This window comes from Erpetoichthys calabaricus, chromosome 3, assembly GCF_900747795.2.
Source record: "Erpetoichthys calabaricus chromosome 3, fErpCal1.3, whole genome shotgun sequence".
Lineage (NCBI taxonomy): Eukaryota > Metazoa > Chordata > Cladistia > Polypteriformes > Polypteridae > Erpetoichthys > Erpetoichthys calabaricus.
This window is the reverse complement of record NC_041396.2, coordinates 188,139,174-188,161,737: the sequence shown is the minus strand read 5'-3', so window position 1 is coordinate 188,161,737 and position 22,564 is coordinate 188,139,174. Positions and strand designations below refer to the sequence as shown.

Genomic DNA, 22,564 nt, shown 5'->3' with positions numbered 1-22,564 from the left:
TGCCGGTTACTTCTGTTGCAGTCTTCTGGCTCAGAGGAATTCCTCTGGAATGCTGCCCATTCCCCATGACCTCGCTGTTCTGGTGACTTCAGTGTTTTCTTCCTGGGGATTTTAAAGACCATTTGTGGGCCTTTAATAGGTATTGTATGTGCTGGAATCTTCATATCCTCAGCATTTCTTACTTTAGGTTGCTCTTGTCAAGCCTTTTGTTTTAGATGTGCAAGATTTTACTTAATTCATAAGCTACCTTTTTATTTTTTTTTTTTGCAAAGACCTATTTATAGTATACATTATTTTTTTAACCATTTTATTGATTCACAAATGTTACTATGCTACTATGAATGTTATAGTGATGCAGTTGACTGTCCTGCTGCTTTAAATCTCCATATTCCTGGCCCTGTAAATGCCTGTATAAAGTTTAAACAAACATTGCATTTTTTTGTGGTGGTGGTGTTTTTTTTTTTTTCCCCCCCCCCCCCCCCAAGTAGTCAGTTTTTTTTCCATGTCCCAAAAATACTTGAAATTGCACAATATGGTGTAAAGAGTGTGTGTATATGTGTGTTCATGTACTATAGGAAGTTTCAGAGAGATGTCTCGGCATTCCATGTTGCTGTGTTCAGGTGACTTTCTGGTCAGACACACATAGTTGTTGATTTAGCAACCACAAAAAATATTAAAAATAAACTATTTTTTTTGCAAAGAAGGAAATGAAATCTTACAAATCTGTTAGTAGTTTGGAATTTTCAGATTTACGCTTGAAGATGGAGCGCTGCACTTCACACAACTAAATTCTCAGTAGCTGCCTCCTGGTGCAGCAAGCCATGCACAGCATCGAATCAGTAATCTCCCTTTATTTTGCACCGTATCAGTCTCCTTTGCATATCATATATTTTGCATAAAGGTTACAGTTCCTCTTGTGCAGTGGGAATGAAGTACATGAAAATGGCTGGGGACCACATGTGGACCAGGGCCTAAATCGAAAAGACCTTATTTCTTACAGCAGGATCTTTATTTTCAGGAAGCAAATGCCTAAAGACCCATGGTCTGAGAGGTCACTGTAAATTGCTAGTTCGTCCCATAGCTCGGCAAGTAAAGGTGACATCAACCTGACTTTTCTTTCTTGATGAGTCGTTATTTTGTTTGTAACTGTATGTAATAGGGCTCAGAACATAGACTGTGGTAGCAGGGATGCCACTCGGGCTATTTTTAACCTAATATTAGTGATGAACTAGCAATGTGAGTGAAATAAGATTTTTTCCCTTTGTAAAAATAATTATAGAACTATGCCATTAAGTGACCACTTAAATTCATGTCACTGTGACAGGAACAATGATGTATAACAATAATATATACTATAAACTATTATAGATGAGGGGACTACACTTCTCATTAGGCAGCAGGAGTGCCTAGTGGCTGGAAAGAGGGAGTGTGATCAGCATATCATGCACAAAGTTTGAAAGGGAAGAGCGCAGGTATATTTATGGCACCATGGTGCTGGCAGGTTCTGACTGCCTATCGTTTCTTGCTCTTTACATTGATCTTTTATGTAACTTACTATCCCTAAAATGATCACTCACCGTTGTTGCACAAGTTGGAATTCTTTTGCGACTTTGGCAAGTTTGCCCCTTTTTAAAGGGTCCCCTTTTGTTGACAGTGAAGCTGGTCATTTGCATTTTATTCCAAAAGCAATCCTCCAGACAAATCTTAACCCAAACTTGGTTGCAGTCTTACAAATCTCGTCCAATGACAAGTCAAGAAAATACATTTAAAAAAAAAAAAAAAAAAAAAGTGAAAAGGTTTTTGTCTCTTGTTCCAATTGTAACCTTTACATTTCTCATTAGCTTGTACCTGTAAATTTTAATGTTTGAAGTTTGGCATCACTATTATTCCTTTTTCTCTTTGAAATCTTTATTTTAGAAAAAGATTGTTCAAATGGAGAAAAAACTGTTGGAAGAACAAAATCAGCGTCAACTTATACAAGACAGAACTACCCAGGTAGGTAGTCTTGCTGAGAAGAACAGCTACAACTGAAATTGTCACACTCCCTGATGCTTTTTGTTCCCAATATTTTTTTTTTTATCTTTCTTAAACACTAATATTTACTTAAATAGAAGATATTGGGCTCGGCATATTGACTCAGTTCCTGTATTCCTAAGGTAAGAGCAATAAAATGTTCATATGTAAATACAGTTGTGAGCCACAAGATCCTCAGGCCTGCTTATATACATTGTTTGAATAATCTGGAAGTACTACATTCTTATACAAGAAGTGTGAGGTATGCCATGTATGGTGTAAAAACAATCTGAGGAGTATAGTTATGCACCAAGCATAGATTTTTTTAATAATGGATTTGAACATTTGGGGGAAAAAAATTTAAAAATTAAGAAAATATTCAAGAATTAAATAGGAATCTTTAGAAGAAATCAACAACAAACGGGTATATATAAATGGACTCAAAGGAAAATTAGAAGAAACAGAAGAAAATAAAGTTGAAAAGAAAATTGGACCGTTAAAGGATGGACAAAATTTAAGGAAATATTTTTACAAACTGCTATAGGCATCTGCCGAGTTTAAAATAGAAAGGACCCTGAGCAAAAAATAATTAAACATTGGAATGAGGGAGTGAAGAGCAATGTGGCACAGAAAATAGGGCAAGGAGACAATGCTTAACTGAGGAAGACAGTGAAGTATATAAGCAAAAGAAGATGCTAAATGTATTGTAAGATTGACAAAGAAATAGTACTGTGAAGGAAATAGAGGAAAATGATCAGAAAATTCCCGAAGCAGTCAAAAATGTTAAAGGGAAATCTGAAATATAATACAAAACTCAAAAGGAGTGTTGCAGTCAGAAGTAAACAGGATACTTAAAGCACTGAGAGCCCATTATTCAATGACAGTCTAAAGAAAAAATGATGAGGGGAGAAGACCAACATGAACATCTATTAGAGTAGGAGGGGATGAGTGAAGGTGAAATGGAGAAGCAAGGAGGAATAATGGGAGAAGAAATAACTGAAGACCTAATCAAAAAAAAAAAAAAAAAAAAAATTGGGGGTGTGCTCCCCTCGACTTTCTCGTATACTAAGATAGAGGAAAACGTCATCACAACTACTTCCAGTTGTCCAATATTTCTCAAAATATCATTGTTTCTTATCATACCTGATATTATTATCTATACACAATCATCCATCCATCCATTGTCTCCCGCTTATCCAAGGTCGGGTCGTGGGGGCAGCAGCTTGAGCAGAGATGCCCAGACTTCCCTCTCCCTGGCCACTTCTTCTAGATCTTCTTGGGGAACCCCAAGGCGTTCCCAGGCCAGTCGAGAGACATAGTCCCTCCAGCGTGTCCTGGGTCTTCCCCGGGACCTCCTCCTGGTTAGACGTGCCCGGAACACCTCACCAGGGAGGCGTCCAGGAGGCATCCTAATCAGATGCCCGAGCCACCTCATCTGACTCCTCTCAATACGGAGGAGCAGCGGCTCTACTCTGAGCCCCTCCCGGATGACTGAGCTTCTCACCCTATCTTTAACGGAAAGCCCAGACACCCTGCGGAGGATACACAATCATGTATCTCTATTTATAATCAAACTTTATATTAAAATTATTTTTGCATTTAGGGAGGTCAAACAGTGGTGGAATTTTTTTCATGATTTATATATGCATTACCTACATTAAGTGCAAAGTAAAAAGAGTTATAGTCAACTAAAAACATAGAAAACGTGTTAGTATTATATAATATTTGTTGTAATAAATTGCTAAGGTAAAACTGCATTTAGCTACATTTAATTATGATAATGATAGGGGGGGGGGGGGGGAATCATATAATTAAATATATTGCCAGGAACACGACGGGGACGCAGCAGCTTATTGTTCCCATTACATCTTTATATTTACATGGCATGTTCAATGTTTACATGTTATTGTTAAACTGATGTATAAATTAAATAAAATTTAATAATAGTTATTCAAAGAATGTGTTATTGAATACAGTTTAATATTGTGTACACATTTATATTTCCATAATACAAGATATTTGGATGTTTTTTTTAAATAAAGTACTACTTCGGGTTGAGTAGTTTTTCTCAAATTTCATATCTATTTGCTATCTATACAAAATTTGAATGATCTAACTAATTATAACCATAGTTTACTTAAATTCGCAAAAGTATTCAGTTAAACTACCACTTCCATTTATTGGAAGTGACCCAAAAGGTGATACAATTCCTTATTTTTGATATAAAGCAGGTGTACAAAATCTCATTGACCTAGGTCAAAGTGTTTTGAGTTCTTGCGTTTATTTATATATATATATATATATATATATATATATATATATAATATAATATAATGTTACGGCCAAAACCCGAAGTTCAGCCAGTTCCCGAATTGACCGGCCATTTCGCATTTTGGCCGCAAGGTGTGGCCAAAGGCCGAAGTACTAGAAATGACCAGCATATATGCTACTTTGGCCAGCCATTTCGCGAAGTGGCGAGAACTCACTGGTCAAAATCCGATGTGCTGATGTAAGACTGTCCGCTCAAGGTGCGAAGATGCTTAAAAATTTTCAGATGCAGATTCAGAAGTGAGTTTTCCATTCTGCATGAGAAACTGCTCAAGGCGGGTCTTGTTCAGCAAAGTGGACGCCACTTGAGACGGCCTTCCCCTCGCCCAAACACTAACCTTAAGGTCAATAAAATAGGTCCCTGATGTTAAGTCACTATTTTATTGCTAAAATGATAACAGAAATGTGAAATCTACTTATATGCCTGATCTTAATTATTGTGAAGCAACCAAGTGGCGTCTGCTTTCTGAACATGAGCCGCCAAGGTTACACTCAACGCAATTGCACTACTAAGTGCGCAACAAATCGCTGCTCATGCCTTTTTCCTTCCGACTTTGGCCGATCGCCCCATGCCATTTCGCAAAATGGCTGGCCAAATCCCGAAATCGAGGAAAAGATCGGACATTGGCCGGTCAATTTACAGTGACATTGGCCATTTCCCGATTTGGCCGGACATTTCCCGCTTTGGCCAATTTCGGGTTTTGGCCGTAACATTTATTTATTTATATATATATATATATAATATATAATATAATATATACACACACATACGCACACACAGACTTTTTTTTTTTTTCCAGACCCGGGAAGGTCTAAAACATCAAGATTCATCAAAATCTCGAGGTCGAATATTTTCATGATTCCTATACTTTCTCTATACTATGTATACAAGAAAGTAACAAAGCAGCTGGGGTAGACAGCATAACAGCTGAAATGTTCCTCCATACTTAAACAAAAGTACAGTAATCCCTCCTCCATCGCGGGGGTTGCGTTCCAGAGCCACCCGCGAAATAAGAAAATCCGCGAAGTAGAAACCATATGTTTATATGGCTATTTTTATATTGTCATGCTTGGGTCACAGATTTGCGCAGAAACACAGGAGGTTGTAGAGAGACAGGAACGTTATTCAAACACTACAAACAAACATTTGTCTCTTTTTTCAAAAGTTTAAACTGTGCTCCATGACAAGACAGAGATGACAGTTCCGGCTCACAATTAAAAGAATGCAAACATATCTTCCTCTTCAAAGGAGTGTGCGTCAGGAGCAGATAATGTCAGAGATATAGAGAAAAGCAAACAAATCAATAGGGCTGTTTGGCTTTTAAGTATGCGAAGCACCACGGCACAAAGCTGTTGAAGGCGGCAGCTCACACCCCCTCCGTCAGGAGCAGAGAAAGAAAGAGAGATAGAGAGAGAGAGAGACAGAGAAAAACAAACAATCGAAAATCAATACGTGCCCTTCGAGCTTTTAAGTATGCGAAGCACCGTGCAGCATGTCGCTTCAGGAAGCAGCTGCACAGAAGGTAGCAACGTGAAGATAATCTTTCAGTATTTTTAGACGAGCGTCCGTATCGTCTAGGTGTGCGAACAGCCTCCCTGCTCAATCCCCCTACGTCAGGATCAGAGAAAGTCAGCGCAAGAGAGAGAGAGAGAAAAGTAAGTTGGGTAGCTTCTCAGCCATCTGCCAATAGCGTCCCTTGTATGAAATCAACTGGGCAAACCAACTGAGGAAGCATGTACCAGAAATTAAAAGACCCATTGTCCGCAGAAATCCGCGAACCAGCAAAAAACCCGCGATATATATTTAAATATGCTTACATATAAAATCCGCGATGGAGTGAAGCCGCGAAAGGCGAAGCGCGATATAGCAAGGGATTACTGTATTTACAAAGCTCAAAATCTTCTGGCAGGCATGGGATAAAGGAATTACCAGAGAAACAAGGAAAAATATAATTGTACCAATATACAAAAAGTGAGATGCAACAGACTGTATAGAGGAATATGTCATTCATGATATTTAAAAGTAAACTTGGTGTTAATGGAAACAAAATTGAGAATGGCAATAAAGAATTACAAGAGGAGCAAGAACCAGGAAGAAAAACAAAAGATCACATTTTCACCTTAAGGTCAATAACTGGGAACAGATTAGATAACAATAAAGAAGTATACTTGCCATTTCTTGATTTAAAAACCGCATTTTACAAAGTAGTATGAAGATATACATGAAATAGCACTGTAAGCAATGGCAGTGCCAGAAAAGTTAAAAATTATCATTTGAAGTTATTAATCCAAAATGTTTAGGAATGGTATGATTAAATGGACAATAATCAGATCAGTGGGTTATGAAAAGGGGGTAATGGATAGGGAGATAAGCCAAAATCCTCTATTTGTGATGTATATGGATTATATAATTAACACGAGCAAGAAAGAAATTAGAAATACTGTCTTAGGATATTTTAAATTAAATCCAGTATTGACCCAGGGAGATCTGGGGACCTGGGTTCACTTCCCGGGTCCTCCCTGCGTGGAGTTTGCATGTTCTCCCCGTGTCTGCGTGGGTTTCCTCCGGGCGCTCCAGTTTCCTCCCACAGTGCAAAGGCATGCAGGTTAGGTGGATTGGCGATTCTAAATTGGCCCTAGTGTGTGCTTGGTGTGTTTGTGTGTGTGTCCTGCGGTGGGTTGGCACCCTGCCCGGGATTGGTTCCTGCCTTGTGCCCTGTGTTGGCTGGGATTGGCTCCAGCAGACCCCCGTGACCCTGTAGTTAGGAATATAGCGGGTTGGAAAATGGATGGATGAATGGATTGACCCAGGGTGTAGTAATATATGTGGATAATACAACATTAATTGCAGTAAGTAAGCAACAGTTTCAAAGTAAGCTGATAAAATGGAAAAGCGATGTAAACCACTCAAAAAATAAGCGTAACATGAGAAGAGAATCCTCAAATGTGGATACAGATAGATGTGAAAACTATAAAACCTGTCAATATATAAATTCCTAGGGTTAAAAGTAAGTAAAGATGTAAAGATAGATGGAAATAATTAAAATAAACAAGACAAAGCCATTATAATATTAGGGTGGTGTTAATTTAATAGGGAAGAAAAAAATTAAGCATATCAATTGAAGATGTACCTATATAAAACTATGTATGTGCCAACAATTTTGTACACTGCAGAAACTTGCCAATATTGGATAAACAAAAGATCTAAAATAATAGCCGTTGAAACGAAGTATTTAAGGCAAGTGGTAGATAAAACGAGACACAATAAGAAATAAAAGAATCCTTGAACTGGAAAAACAGATGTGAAAATCGCATAAAAATCTCTACAGTGATGCGTGTGATACATCTGAATGAAAAGATGTTCCCAAAAAGGTGTTCAAATGAAGTGTGAAGGAAAAAGACCTTGGGGAAGACACAGAAGGCCACAGGAAGAAAATCTCTTAAAGAAACAGAACAAGAGGTGGAATAAATGAAGATCCTGGCAAAAGGCCGAGTAAAATATAATGAATGGCTTAAGACTGCCAACCCTGTAAGGCAGCGTTTCTCAACCTTTAAGTATTTGCGATCCGAGTTTTCATAACAGTTTTAATCGTGTCCCCAGAACGTTTTTTTGAAACCCTAATAAAATTTATTCCTATATTTTTTGCTGCCGATACACCGCTACAAGTTTAAAATTTCCCTACGAATAGCGAAAGGAGGGCACGCCCCACAGATTGAGAACCACTGCTGAAAGGTATGATGGAAGAAGATAAAATAAGTACTACATTATTTAGCCCTTTTGCTCTTCTGGGGTAGCTCATTGACTACAGTGCATTGGTCAATCCACCAAGACTATCAAATCTCTGTTTTTTGCCTTGCCCATTACTACAACAACATATATTTCTGTAGCACATTTTCTTATAAAGAATGTTGCTTAAAGTGTTTACAAGATCTCAATGAAAATGTTGCAAAAATATGCAAAAAAAAGTAGAAATTGTTAAGAAATGACATACCAAAAATAGTATATAAGAATAAATCAATATGTCCTTGCATAACACCGATCTACAAGTGATTGGAAAAAGTAAAGTTCTTATACATATGTTAGTTTTTAAGACTCTAACAATTACTCTGATGCTGTGGTCAGGTGGCCAGGGAAGACAGGAAAAAAAAATCTCCATTAGTAGTGAACATACAGTATATTGTGTAAGCTCATGTCCCACAGTACTCTTATGACTAGACTAACTTAGGGGCTTTTTGACAAGAGCCCTCCTTTATAAGATACTACCAAGGCTACCTGTATACACCCCAGTTTCCCAGTGTTCTATTTGCAATTAGATTAAATTAGAAAGCACTCAAAAACTGAATCATCTCTTTTACTCACATTCTTTTTTATTAAGTATGCAGTGATTTTTGCATAGTTGAATCAAAAGAATATTTTATGGTTTTTCACTTCTAATGGTTATTCCTGAAAATAATAATAATAATTCATTACATTTATATAGAAATGTTGTTAATGAGATGCTGTGCATTAATCAATTCAACAGGCCAAAGTCTTTCTAGTATATCTTTCTAGAACCTCTTGGCAATTTTGAAGCCATAATATGGCATGCAAGATTTTGAGTGTAAAATTCATATATTGAGTCTGTATATTGTTATAGCGTTTTCTTTTTTTTTTGAAATTGTGCCAGATTCAAACAAGTCTTCAAATGAGTAAAGTACCTCAGCCTTCACTTCCTCCAGACACTAAAATGAAAAAGAAAAAGAAATCATCTGCTAAGGTGAGGAATTATGTATACCAATACAGGGTCACAGGGCTGGGGTATGGACAAAAGACTTGAAGTACTACGCTTTAAATTGTTAAGGACCCACCGGTGGGACCAAAGAATAAGGCGCAAAAACTGCATTAAATCATTAAAGTACTGCATCTTTTTGGCAAAACACTGTAGTGCATACTCCTCTTGAAATGTTTTTCTTTCTTCCCTTAAAGATGGCTAAATTTCTTCATCACAGCAACACCTGCCCTTGACCCCACCCCATATATCTTTCTTGAATGTCCTGATTCAATTGTATACAATTTAACAGACAATTATCTAATACATGAGAGGGGTGTTTCAACTTTCAAATGATACCACATTCCACTTTCTATATTTCAAAGTTTTTGTTTTTGAATCTTACAACTATTGGTGTTTGTAATTTGGATACACAGTATAATTTATTTACCAACTACGTGCCGTCAGGTCCATAAGTATTTATTTGTACAGTGAGCACATTGTGTGAGCTGTTATGATAAAATTATAAGTAGTTAAATCAAAGTAGCAGAAAATGGCTAAAAATGAGGCAGAGTTTAAAGGAAATACTGTAAATGTGATAATAGTTGGACTGGTATCCTGGCTAGGATGGAGAGTGATGCCTTATGTGGCTGGGAGGCCATAATGTACGGACCACATAGGTGGAGGTACAATCCAGCCAGAATCGCTCTCGGTTCCTATCCCAATCAGGACAATTGAATAATGGATGGACTTGGGGGAGACTAGCTATCAAGGACAGTTTATCCCCCAGTGCAAGAGGTGGCAGTGCTCCTCTAGCAAGATTCTGGTTTGGACTGTTGCAGGGTTTCATGGGTCCTGTACTTTGGAAGGGCACCACTGTCAGGTTTCCTGGGTGTTGCCAGAGGATGCTGGCAGGAGAAGCTCTCCCTACTTTGCAGTGCTTTTGCATGACTTGGAAGTACTTCCGCCAGGCAATGTCATGGCACTGTGCGTACTTGGAAAATGAGTTGGAAGTTAATGGACAATGCTCACCTGTAGGATCATAAGAAGAGGGGAAGGACTGTGTATCATCTTTGACTATATTATTTTGACTTTGCATATTGGAGAAGATACTGTGCGAGTAATTCCAGGACAGTGTTTGGTCAGATTTGTGCCTGAGCTTGGGGCTCAGTGGCAGCCCCTTGTGGTCAATAGGGTTAAAAAGTAATGTTGATGCTGAAACCAAGTGTTGATAAACTGTAAAAGTAATTATTTTTAGATGAAATTGCAAAGTCTAAACTATTGAAAGAACAGCATTTATGTGCACCTTTCTGTCATATGTGTTTATTTAAAAGAATAGTTATTGTTTCAGTTTGTATCATTGTTACAGAAATATGAAAGTATAGATAGTATATGCAAAAACATAACATTTCTAATGTGTGTAACATCTACATTTTCAGCTTGTATACTTAAAAGTACTTGTTTATTTTCTATGGACTTAAAAAAAAAAAAAAAATATATATATATATATATATATATATATATATATAATATTTTTTTTTTATATAGAAAGCCACTAATGTGAAGAAGGATCCCATACTTCCGTCTTTTAAGAATAAACTGAAACATCTTCCTTTTGTGGCAGGAACTGTAAGTTTTACTAATATTTTTATATGCCGGTTAAAATGCTTTGTATTTTGCAGTCTTGTACTCTTTATATCTGTAAACTGAAGCTCCTACAGAAACAATGCAGCTGTTGAGCAAAACATTAAACATTAATTGTTTTATGGCTGCTTTCCTAACATTAGAGGGTACCGTAGCATTATGAACAATACATGGTGAATATTAAATGTATAAAGGAATACATTGTCCAGGTGTACAGTACATCTGACTGTCTTTTAACCCTCTGTCAACTCTTGACCCTATGCTGAAATGGAAATTTAATTTGATGACAGTTTGATTTTTTTTTTTTTTTTTTCACAAATTTGGAATGTTCTTAAGCAGAAATTAGACTTTTTGATTTTTGTTCCTAGTCTACCAGTCCCAGCCATTCCGTAAGTGCCAATGTGCAAAATGTACTGCACCTTATGAAGTACCGCCATCCACAACTGAGTGATGGGAGTTTTGGTCCTCCTGTTAGAACGACAGGAAAAACTAAAAGTGAGAAGAAAACTTTCCATTTGCCTATGTCGTCTTGTTCAACTACTTCAGCTGGAAGCCTGTCTGAACTGCTGGTGGCCCTGCAAGATGAGCTGGGACAAATGAGTTTGTAAGCAATGTTTGACTTGCTCTTTAAATGTTTATCTTCAAATTTAAAATTTGTTATTTTGGTTAATATAAATATGTTAATTTCTAATTTAAAATTTTTATTCTATGTACTTCATGCTTTTCTTTAAATAAGTGTTGCCTTTTCTTATCCACACTCCATCTGCATGTTCCTTGAGAAGGTCTTTTAATGTAATTGTAATGTGTGATCTGGGTAGCTGTTAACAAACGATACTGTGACAGCTGCACTTCACCTAAATGTTGTGATTTGCAAACCTTTTAAGGAGAAAAGGTAGCACTTAAATAAAATTTATAATTATTTATACTTGCAACTGTGATGGTACTCTACTCTTAATTTAATGTGACAAATGGAGCAACTTGTTGTAAAACACTATTTGTAACAGAGATGAAATGAAGGATTGTTTTGTTTTTCAGCTGTTCTCACCAGTCAGTATATCTATACTTTACATTGAAGTTCTGTTAACAGAGAAAGTAATCTGACATAGGGGTTATTGTCTAAAAAAGACAAAATAGCTGTCTAAAAATAAGAAGTCCTTACTTAGTAAGTATATTGGTATTAACCTTGTGGAGAGAAAAAAAAAAGAACAAACTGAAACTGGCCAAAGGAATGACAGCAAGCAGTAACAGTGTGGATTCACAGTTTCTTGTGCTTTTTGCTCCATGCTCTAATACACCATTTTAAAATGTTGTGCAGCTTATAGTTTGCAGGGACACATTTCATGTATTTTTCAGAAACGGGGTAAGGTGACTCAAGTACTCTAAAATTAGACTATGGACCTGCAATTTATTTTTCCTTGACCTTTAATGCTTGCCTGAAGTCTACACTTGCAATTGTACGAACAAAATGTTAATAAAACACACCAAACGTTGGCTGAGACAGAAATGAGCCAAGAAACCATGGTGAATGGTTTGGTCTCCTGTGGACATCTTAATGGAGCCAGCTTGTTAGTCTGCTTACATTTATAAAGCACTTAAACAATGTTTCAAGGTGGTAAAATCCATCATTATAATTAAGTTTATGTATCCTTTGGGGTCAGCATTTTCCCAGGTGCTTTAAGAATCACATTATTACTTTCTTTGAAAGTGTTTTCAAGTTTGTAGCCTGTTATACAATTTATTATTATTTTGAATTTAATTATTAAATGTAATATATTGGTTGATCAAACTTTAATCGTAACTGCTGTAAATAATTTTGATAATGTATAATCTTTTGACAGGCTGTCTGAGCTGCAGTTTAATAATTAAAACAGTTATTATTTTTAGTTATATTCAAAGCATGCATGTAAAAATGCATTTTCATAAATGTACCATATTTGCCAGATAGATTTGATGCTCTTTTTTTTTAAATAATTAAAGACTATTTGCTGTTGTCTTTCAGTGAACATCAGGAGCTTCTTAAGCAAATACACGAAACAAGTAAACCTGAAGTCCGTGAAGATTTTGAAAGGGAGCTGGATTGCCTGGTGAAACAGATGGAGGTGAAGGTCAATCAGATTTCCAGTGTAAAGAAGCATCAAGCAGCTGTAAGTTAAATAATTACACTAAAATGTATTCTAATTATAATGTTTTAAGTATCTTTGCTTTTAGAATAATCCATTATTAAAATTAGACATTTTTTGTTTAGCTACAACATAATAGGATTATTTCTCCCTTATCTCCAAAATCCATGTAGAGGTGGCAAGAATGTTTGCGGATTTTACACAATCTCTGGGCACAGGGTCGAATAAAGGATTCCCAGTTCATGGGGCTAACCAGCATTTAAACAGCCTCGGAGTAAAGCGTAACAGCGGATTTTTATTTGTCCCCATAAGAAATGTGGCTTTTTTACAGAAGCTGTTTAAATGAATATGGTTTATACACACAACAGAATGACTGAAAAGGAAGAAAAGAAAGCTTCTGACTTGGCTGTCACAGTTGCAGTACAGCATTATGCAGGCATATTACTGTTGGTATAAAGGAGCCCCAGTAGTGTTTCTTGAAATACCTTTCCTGAATGAATTCTTATTTATCATAGCACCAAAGAGTTGGTGATATGTTGCATGTTGGTTAGACATGCAAGTGAGAATTTCACTGTACTCTGTACATGACTCCTACAGCTGTGCTATTACTACTAAAATGAATACATTTTCTGCACCCCGCATTGTGACAGAATCAGAGGACCTTAAGTGGGTGAACAGGAGCATAGAGATGGAAAAGGTCACTTATGTAGTCTGGTGCAAGGCCATTTAAAGATTTGTAGGTTAGCAATAGAAATTTATATTCAGACCTGTAAAACACAGGGAGCCAGTGGAGATGAAGCAGGATGGGTGTTATTTGCTCGCAGTTGCTGGCCTGTGTATGGACTCATGCAGCAGAGTTTTGGATCAACTGGACCTGTGATATAAGATTTAGAAGTGGCACCTGCCAGTAGGGAGTTACAATAATCAATGCGGGATGTGATAAATGCATGGACAAGTTTCTCCGAATTAGAAAAGGAGTGGAATGAGCGAGCACGGGATATGTTGCAAAGGTGAAAATAAGAGTGTTTCTTAATGAGATTCCTTGCATCAGAAGAAGGTCTGATGAGATCACCATCAAGAGTTGACCGAGAAGGAGCTCATTTTCTTAAGTTGTGCTTTAATGCCAACTTGCAGGAGTTTACTTTTGTTGCAATTTAATTTTAAAGAGTTCTGTTCCATCCGTGTTTTAATTTCACTGAGGCAAGTTGTGAGCTGAGAAAGCCCTGATGTAATTTCACTTTTAACATTGAAATAGAGCTGAGCACCATCTGCACAAAAATGATAACCCAGTCCATAGCTATGAATGATATTGCCAAGGGGAAGCATATAGATTTATAAGAGCAGAGGGCAGAAGACCGAGCCCTTGTGCGACTGGCTCTGAGCTGGATCACCTGTTGCCAAGACTAACACACTTTTGCCTGTCAGTCAGATAAGACTTAAACCTCTGGAGGTCAGTGCCAGAGATACCCAGCATGTTCTCCATGCTGGACAGTAGAATATCATGTCTAACAGTGTGAAATGCTGCATTGAGGTCTGTCCAGAGTCTGCTGCCATTAGCAAATCATTATTTACTCAAAGCAGAGTAGCTTCACAGCTGTGCTGTGCCCTGAAACCAGACTGAAAAGGTTCTATCAAATTATTAGAAGTTGGTGAGCTGGGAGGCTACAATGCTCAAGTACTTTTGAGAGAAAAGTTAAGTGGGCCGAAAATTAAGATTGTCAGCATCAAGACAAGACTTGTTTAACATTAGGGTTACAGAAGAAATTTTAAAAGTGGCTGGCACAAACCCGGTCTCAAGGGATGTGTTTCTTATTGTTGTAACAGTCAGGATAATGGCATGAAGCCAGGATTTAAGAAGTGTAATGGGGATGGTTCCAGTCCACAAGTAGTTCGCCTCATCTTACAAAGAAGGTGGTTAACAAATACAGTTGTGACTGGTGAAAATTTAGACAAAAAAGCAGGATGGAGTGGGAAGATGTGAAAAGATATAAATAGATGATGGATTTATGTTTGTTTGAATTATTTAGATCTTTAGTTTTATTGAGGGGGAAAAAATGTAGGAATTTTTCAGACTTCGATAGAGGAGGTTATTGGTCCAGATGCAGGTTGAAGTAATTTATTAACTACAGAGAACAAAACCCTTGGGTTATCATTGCCACTTTCTATTATTCTGCCATAGTTTGTGTTCTTGGCTGCAGTTAGTGCATCCCTTGTAAGCCCTTTAACGGTCTGAGAAAAACTGGATGTGCACGGTGAAGCCAGTCTTACATGACATTCTCTCAAGGCATCGGCCAGCTGCTTTCATAGACCGTAACTCTGAATTTTACCATGGAGCTTAGTGCTTAAAGGATGCCTCCTTATGATTTAAAGGAGCTGTTCTATCTAGCTGAAAGAAGAGTGGAGTTATAGTGAACAACAAAACTATCTAGTGTTGATTGGATAGATGAAGACAGAAAAAGATCAGAAATAGAACTAGCAAGGATAGAAGGACAGATATTTTTAAGGTTTCTGAAAGAAATTCGATATTTACAGGTAAGAGGAGGGAGAAGTAATGAAACAGTGAAAAGTTCTGCTTTATGGTCCCAAATCACTGCTGTAAGTGTTGCCGAAAGATAAGCTAAATGTACAGATCAAGTTCAATATATGACCACCAGAGTGAGAAGGAAAATCGACATGTTGCACCACATCAAAACAGTCGGTAAAGATAGGAATTAATTTCTCAGTTTACATGTATTAATGTAAATATTGATGTTGAAATTACCAAGAAGAATTACTCTCTGCGAAAGGGAACTTATCTGGGTTAATAATTCAGTCAGATCAAATAAAAAAGACTCATTGTATTTTGGGGGGACAATAGAGAACAAACAGTAAGACAGGACCTGATTTTGTTCTCTTGCAAAAGCAGGTCTTGACTAGTATAAGTAACACGTGTTAAATAAGAGGTCTATTTCACACTAATGAATTCATATTCAGTAAAATTAATATTCCTGTACTGAGAGGGAAAAGGTTCTGTGTTTTGTTTTTGTTGTTGACCGTATTTTGAACCACTAGATAGATAGATAGATAGATACTAGTAGAAATTCTTCCCCTCGTGTTACTTATCCCATGTTTTATCTCCACTGAAGCAAAACACAGTAGGGGAAACTGCATTCTGTTTTATTGATAAACTAGTAACGGCACACTGCACAACAACGTGCAGTGAATACACTTGACTTGAGCATTCATAGTTTTCATACTCTTTCTCTGTATATTTAGCATTTGTTTGCTCAGAGGTTGATGTGCTTGCTGCTTCCTGAGCAGCTCTTCTTTTCTCCACCCTAGTGGCCCGCTTCTTCTCTACTTTCATCATCATCTTTTCGCATTAAAAATGATTAAGTCAGTGTTTGTGTTGCAATTACTTAGTATGTTTTCTTTAATTTTTCACTTAAGCTGGCATTTAAGTCTTCAATCTGCTTCAAGAATGATTTAAGAAATGAAGAGGTAGGGGAAGTAACGACAAAGGTGGTAGGGATGAGAATGGCGCCCGTACACATGCGCTGCTGGCCGCAGCCGTGAGTTGGTTCAACAATAAAAATAAAAAGAGGAATAACCTTGGAGGTCAATCATCACCCCAAAAGTGGATAGTAAATATCACGTAGTATGTGTACCAAATTTATAGTCAATAAGTCAAACGTTTTACAGGCTACAGCTGATTTAAAATCCTGGACAGACAGATGAACATATACTATATAATATGTAATATACACACACGCATATGAAGACATTCCAAGTAATAGTTTAGATAAGGTTGCAATATAGTTGTGTTTTTGATTTGGGAAATCCCCATGTATTATCAAAGGAGATTTTTTTTTAAAATTTATTTATTTATTTATAACAACACCAAAACCCCCCAAACACACACACCCCTACACACCTTTCAATGTTTAATATGTGTATATATAACAACATTGACACTATTTATCATATTAAGTCCTTGGGGAACTTAATACTTATTTATTAACAGGTATTTGACTTGTATTAATTTGTTTAGTTGACCATAAATGATTTTACAGACCCAGGTAAAAGTGTTTTTTGGGTTTATGTAAATGACTGTCACACGTTGATATGTCTGTAGTTGTACTGCTGAATGCTGTGGTATGTGTCTGTGAGACACAAAACGTTATTTTGTAATATTTTGTTGTTTTTCTAAGTTTAACATAGGAATCTTGTTACACTGTTTTTTTGTTGTTTTTTTTTTTTACCCCATGAAATCTTGGTTCATTTAGCTTTGTCAAATGTTATTGCTGTTTTAGTGGATGTTAACAATTTGATTTTAATTCAGCCTAACAACCTCCCAATTTGTCTTGTAAGGTTCAAAAACTGAAGCTGAAAGCTCAAAGTGCAAAACGACGAGCTGATGGAGCTCCAAAATCTGAGAAATTTTCACCAGCAGGTTCCAAATCAAGAGGAGGTTCTGTAAAACTCTGCCAGAGCCAGGGGAGTTTAAAATTATTAAAGAATGTTCAAAAGCTGCAACAAAGCCTCAAAAAGGATGATATCTTATGGGAGCAGTGACATATTTTGAACAGAATTGTTGAAATTGTGTGCTTTTTCTCTTAAGTGTATATACTGATTTTATTTTAATTTATTTTAATGCCTCAATGTTTTTCTTAATAAAAAATATCTTTTGTTTTGAAATGGGTGTTTTGTGAAGTGAATTTTATTTTTATGTAAATTGATTAATCCAATTCAGAATTAGGGGTAGAGAGGGATGGTGGAGTGTCTGTCCTGGCACAACCGATCACAAGGTCGGAACCAAACCTGGATGGGAATCCAGGAACCACCATGCGAACACTTTTTACTGACACAGGGTCAGTTTACTATTGGCAAATAAGCTAACAAACATGCCCACACAGATGTTGAAAGTGCATGCAAACAGTGGCCAGGCGTGGGATTTAAATACTGGATTCATCAGGCTAAACAAGATGCCTCTATATTGTATAGTTTTAAAATAAATATTTAATAAAGTGTGTGTGTGTGTGTGTATATATATATATATATATATATATATATATATATATATATATTTATATAATATGGAAGAGAAGGTCTGTGATACGGTTTGCATATTTGCAGCTGGAGATCCACAAAGGGAGAAAAAATGAATCACGTATCATAAAGTAGTTTTTATTCCTGAGCTTTCAACCCCTACCAGGGGTCTTCATCAGAGGATAATGCTTAGACTTCCAAGAATCAAAGGCAATATATAGCAACACATTAAGTGGGGGAGGGAGGTGACTAAGGCTGTATGATCGGGGGGTGGGGTGGGGGGGGGGGGTTTGTATAGTTTGTTTATTATGTACATGTTCTTCTTAAGTTAGCATATGCTGGATTTAGTCCAAGTGTCTGTTGATGCCGTTTTCATTTGATAGCCAAGACTCGGCCAACTCTCTGGCACTTTTAGTGCTGGCCTTAAATTTTACTTTTACATTGTCCCAGTTGAATGTGTGTCCTGTTGATTTAGTATGTGCATAGATCAATGATAGTGCGTCCTTTCTTCTGATGGCGTTGCGATGTTCCTGTACACGTGTTGAGATTCTTTTTGAAGTTTGTCCTATGTATACCGCTGAGCAAGAATTGCATGGGATACTATAAACTGCTTTACGAGTTTCTGCTGTTGATTTCTTGTTTTTGGCATTAAAGAGGACTGTGCGCAAATTGTTCGTGGGTTTGTGTAATAATAAATAAATATATATATATATATATATATATATATGATACTTTATTAATCCCAAGGGGAAATTCACATACTCTAGCAGCAGCATACTGATAAAAAAAAAAAACTATTAAACAGTGATAAAAAACAGACAATAACTTTGTATAATGTTACCGTTTATCCCCCCGGGTGGAGTTGAAGAGTCGCATAGTTTGAGGGAGGAACGATCTCCTCAGTATGTCAGTGGAGCAGGACAGTGACAGCAGTCTGTCGCTGAAGCTGCTCCACTGTCTGGAGATGATACTGTTCAGTGGATGCAATGGATTCTCCATGATTGACAGGAGCCTGCTGAGCGCCCGTCACTCTGCCACAGATGTCAAACTGTCCAGCTCCGTGCCTACAATAATAATAATAATAATAATAATTCATTACATTTATATAGCGCTTTTCTCAGTATTCAAAGCGCTATCCACACAGGGAGGAACCAGGAAGCGAACCCACAATCTTCCATAGTCTCCTTACTGCAAAGCAGCAGCACTACCACTGCGCCACCTGTGAGGACAGAGCCTGCCTTCCTCACCAGTTTGTCCAGGCGTCCCTCTTCTTTATGCTGCCTCCCCAGCACACCACTGCATAGAAGAGGGTGCTCACCACAACTGATAGAACATCTGCAGCATCTTACTGCAGATGTTGAAGGATGCCAGCCTTCTAAGGAAGTATAGTCGGCTCTGTCCTCTCTTGCACAGAGCATCAGTATTGGCAGTCCAATCCAGTTTATCATCCAGCTGCACTCCTGGGTATTTATAGGTCTGCACCCTCTGCACACAGTCACCTCTGATGATCACGGGGTCCAGGAGGGGCCTGGGTCTCCTAAAATCCACCACCAGCTCCTTGGTTTTGCTGGTATTCAGGTGTAGGTGGTTTGAGTCACACCAAAGTCAACAAAGTCCTTCATTAGGTTCCTGTATTCCTCCTCCTGCCCACTCCTGATGCAGCCCATGATAGCAGTGTCGTCAGTGAAATTTTGCACGTGGCAGGACTCCCGAGTTGTTTTGGAAGTCCGATGTATATAGGCTGAACAGGACCGGAAGTAGTTCAGTCCCCTGCGACGTTCCTGTGTTGCTGACCACAATGTCAGACCTGCAGTTCCCGAGACGCACATACTGAGGTCTGTCTGTAAGATAGTTCACGATCTATACCACCAGCTATGAATCTACTCCCATCTCTGTCAGCTTGTCCCTAAGGAGCAGAGGTTGGATGGTGTTGAAGGCGCTAGAGAAGTCCAGAAACATAATTCTTACAGCACCACTGCCTCTGTCCAAGTGGGAGAGGGATCGGTGTAGCATGTAGATGATGGCATCCTCTGCTCCCACCTTCTCCTGGTATGCGAACTGCAGAGGGTCGAGGGCATGGTGGACCTGTGGCCTCAGGTGGTGAAGCAGCAGCCGCTCCATGGTCTTCATCACATGTGACATCAGAGTGACAGGCCGGAAGTCACTCAGCTCACTAGGACGTGATACCTTTGGGACTGCGGTGATGCAAGATGTTTTTCAAAGCCTCGGGACTCTCCCCTGTTCCAGGCTCAGGTTGATGATGCGCTGGAGGACTCCCCAGCTCCAGCACACAGGCCTTCAGTAGTTGTGGCAATACTCCATCTGGACCCACTGCTTTGCTAGCACAAAGTCTCCTCCACTCTCTGCTTACCTGGGCTGCTGTAATTGTGGGTAGGGGGAAAACTCTCTCGTATGCTGGTATCAGTAGAAGGATGGGTGGAGGGTGCAGTACTCCAAGGTGAGAGTGGGTTAGGGTGGTCAAACCTGTTAAAGAAGTTGTTCATCTGGTTTGCTCTCTCCACGTCTCTCTTGATGGTGGCACCCTCTGCAGCCAGTGATTATCTTCATCCCATCCTACACTTCCTTCATGCTGTTGTTCTGCAACTTCTGCTCCAGCTTTCTCCTGTACTGCTCCTTCGCCGCCCTGAGCTGGACTCTGAGTTCCTTCTGCATGTGCTTGAGCTCATGCTGATCACTGCCTTTAAAAGCCCTTTTGTTCCGGTTCAAAAGGCCCTTGATGTCACTTGTAATCCATGGCTTGTTGTTAGCATAGCAGCGTACTGTTCTTACTGGAACTACAATGTCCATCAGAGCCTGCTCTGCCTCAGGGGACCACTTCCTGAATGAGCGTGTGGGTGTAGGTAAGACCCTCACTCTTGGTTTGTAGTGAGGCTGAAGCAGAACCAGGTTATGATCTGCTTTCCCAAGCGCAGGCAGCGGGGTGGTGCTGCATGTGTCTTTAACGTTTGCATACAGTAAGTCAATAGTCCTATTTTCCCCGGGTATTACAATCCACACACTGGAAGAAGGCAGGTAATATTTTTTCTTGCGTCACATGGTTAAAGTCTCCATCAATTAGCACAAGTGCCTTGGGGTGCTGCATTTGCAGTTTAGCAACAGCAGAATGGATGATGTCACCCGCTATCTCCATGTCCGCCCGAAGAGGGATGTATACAATAACAACAATGACGTGTCCAAACTCTCTGGGCAAGTAATAGGGATGCAGACTTACGGCGAACAGTTCGATGTCCCTGCAGCAAGTGGAGATTTTGACGTTTACATGTCCAGAGTTGCACCACCTTGTATTCACATAGAGAGCAAGTCCTCCTCCTTTCCGCTTCCCGCAGGTATTTGCGTCTCTGTTCGCTCTAACTGTGCTAAACCCAGGTAGGTCCACGTTAGCATCCGGGATGGTAGTTGTTAGCTATGTTTCACAAAAACACAACAAACTGCATTCTCTGTAGGTCCTGACATTTTTCACCAGCGCGGCCAGTTCACCGATCTTATTTGGTAGTGAGTTCACATTTCCCAGGATCACAGAAGGCACCGAAGGCTTGTAACTCCACTTTCTCACAAGCCGCCTCGCCTTTAGCTTAGCTCCGGTTCTGCTGCCACGATGCCTCCTTCTTACCTCGTCAGGTAAATAGGGAACCACACAGGTGCGGGCATTTGTTCTCAGAGCTTGAAGTTGACTACCTGAATAAATGAGTCTCAGCGTGTAAAAATCCATGTAGTAAAATGTAATAAAAAGTGTCCAGGGAACGAGTCCACATAAAAGAAAGTGGTAGGAGTGATCAGTGAAATAGATAAAATAGATAAAAGGTAGAGAGATAAAGTCGTACATGGAGCTGCTGGAAAGGCTGCCACTTGCGGCAGCGCCTCAGTCATTCATATATAAGCCTGAAAGTGCAACGATTTAATGTGACGTTTTTATGTCCCATTTTTTGTCTCGCTTTAAATCAGGTTTATTTTAAAACCTACATATATATGTTTGGTATCATTCTTTTCAGAATTTATTGAACTTTTAATGTGATGATGTTAGATTTTCAGATTCTCATTCAGTTTTTAAATTATAAACTAAAAAATATCAAGAACTTGTGTTCTGTGAGACAAGACTTTGTGCCAAAAGATTTAACCATGCCCGGGGACGGAAATAAAAGACAAAGAGCAGGACAGCTGCTGTACAGGCTTTTAAATGTTCAAAGTGCAGCAGTAATCCAGCAGCTGATCAAGCAAAGAGGAGGTAAAATATATACAGTATATAAAAAATACTTTTTAAAAAACACGCTTTTCATCAATCAATAAAATCTTAGCAAAAGCGCCCACGCTTTTATTTTACGAGTGATGTATGAGAGACTTATTTTTTACTTTCAAGTACACTTTTTAACTTAATATAAGTGTGGTTTTTAAAATTTTTTATATATATATTATTTTCAACTTTTTAGTCTTGGGTTTGTTTTAGATAATTTTGTAATCAATATTTTAACACTTCCTTTAATATCCGTTACTAGCGCCATCTATTAATGAAATCTTTAACTATTCTTCATATGCAAATTTCATTTCTTAATTAACATGGATTAATCGATCAATTAGTGAAACTGATTATTGATTCGTGTATTGTCATCAGAAATGAGTAAGTGTGCAAAATTTCAAGTCATTTGGAGAATAGGAAGTGGGTTAAAT

At 38.3% G+C, this 22,564-nt stretch overlaps 1 protein-coding gene across 3 annotated transcripts in view; it reads left to right on the top strand.

Moving 5' to 3' along the window:
- Positions 1 to 17,506, top strand: part of cep57l1 (centrosomal protein 57, like 1) — a 30,752-nt gene extending 13,246 nt beyond the window's left edge. For all 3 annotated transcript variants that reach the window (XM_028797611.2, XM_028797610.2, XM_028797609.2), the window contains exons 6-11: positions 1,918 to 1,995; positions 9,009 to 9,098; positions 10,638 to 10,718; positions 11,102 to 11,337; positions 12,733 to 12,877; positions 17,204 to 17,506. In XM_028797611.2, the coding sequence (XP_028653444.2) occupies positions 1,918 to 1,995; positions 9,009 to 9,098; positions 10,638 to 10,718; positions 11,102 to 11,337; positions 12,733 to 12,877; positions 17,204 to 17,407 (834 nt within the window). In that variant the 3' untranslated portion in view covers positions 17,408 to 17,506. The remainder of the gene's footprint in view (positions 1 to 1,917; positions 1,996 to 9,008; positions 9,099 to 10,637; positions 10,719 to 11,101; positions 11,338 to 12,732; positions 12,878 to 17,203) is intronic.
- The last annotated feature ends 5,058 nt before the right edge of the window (positions 17,507 to 22,564 follow it).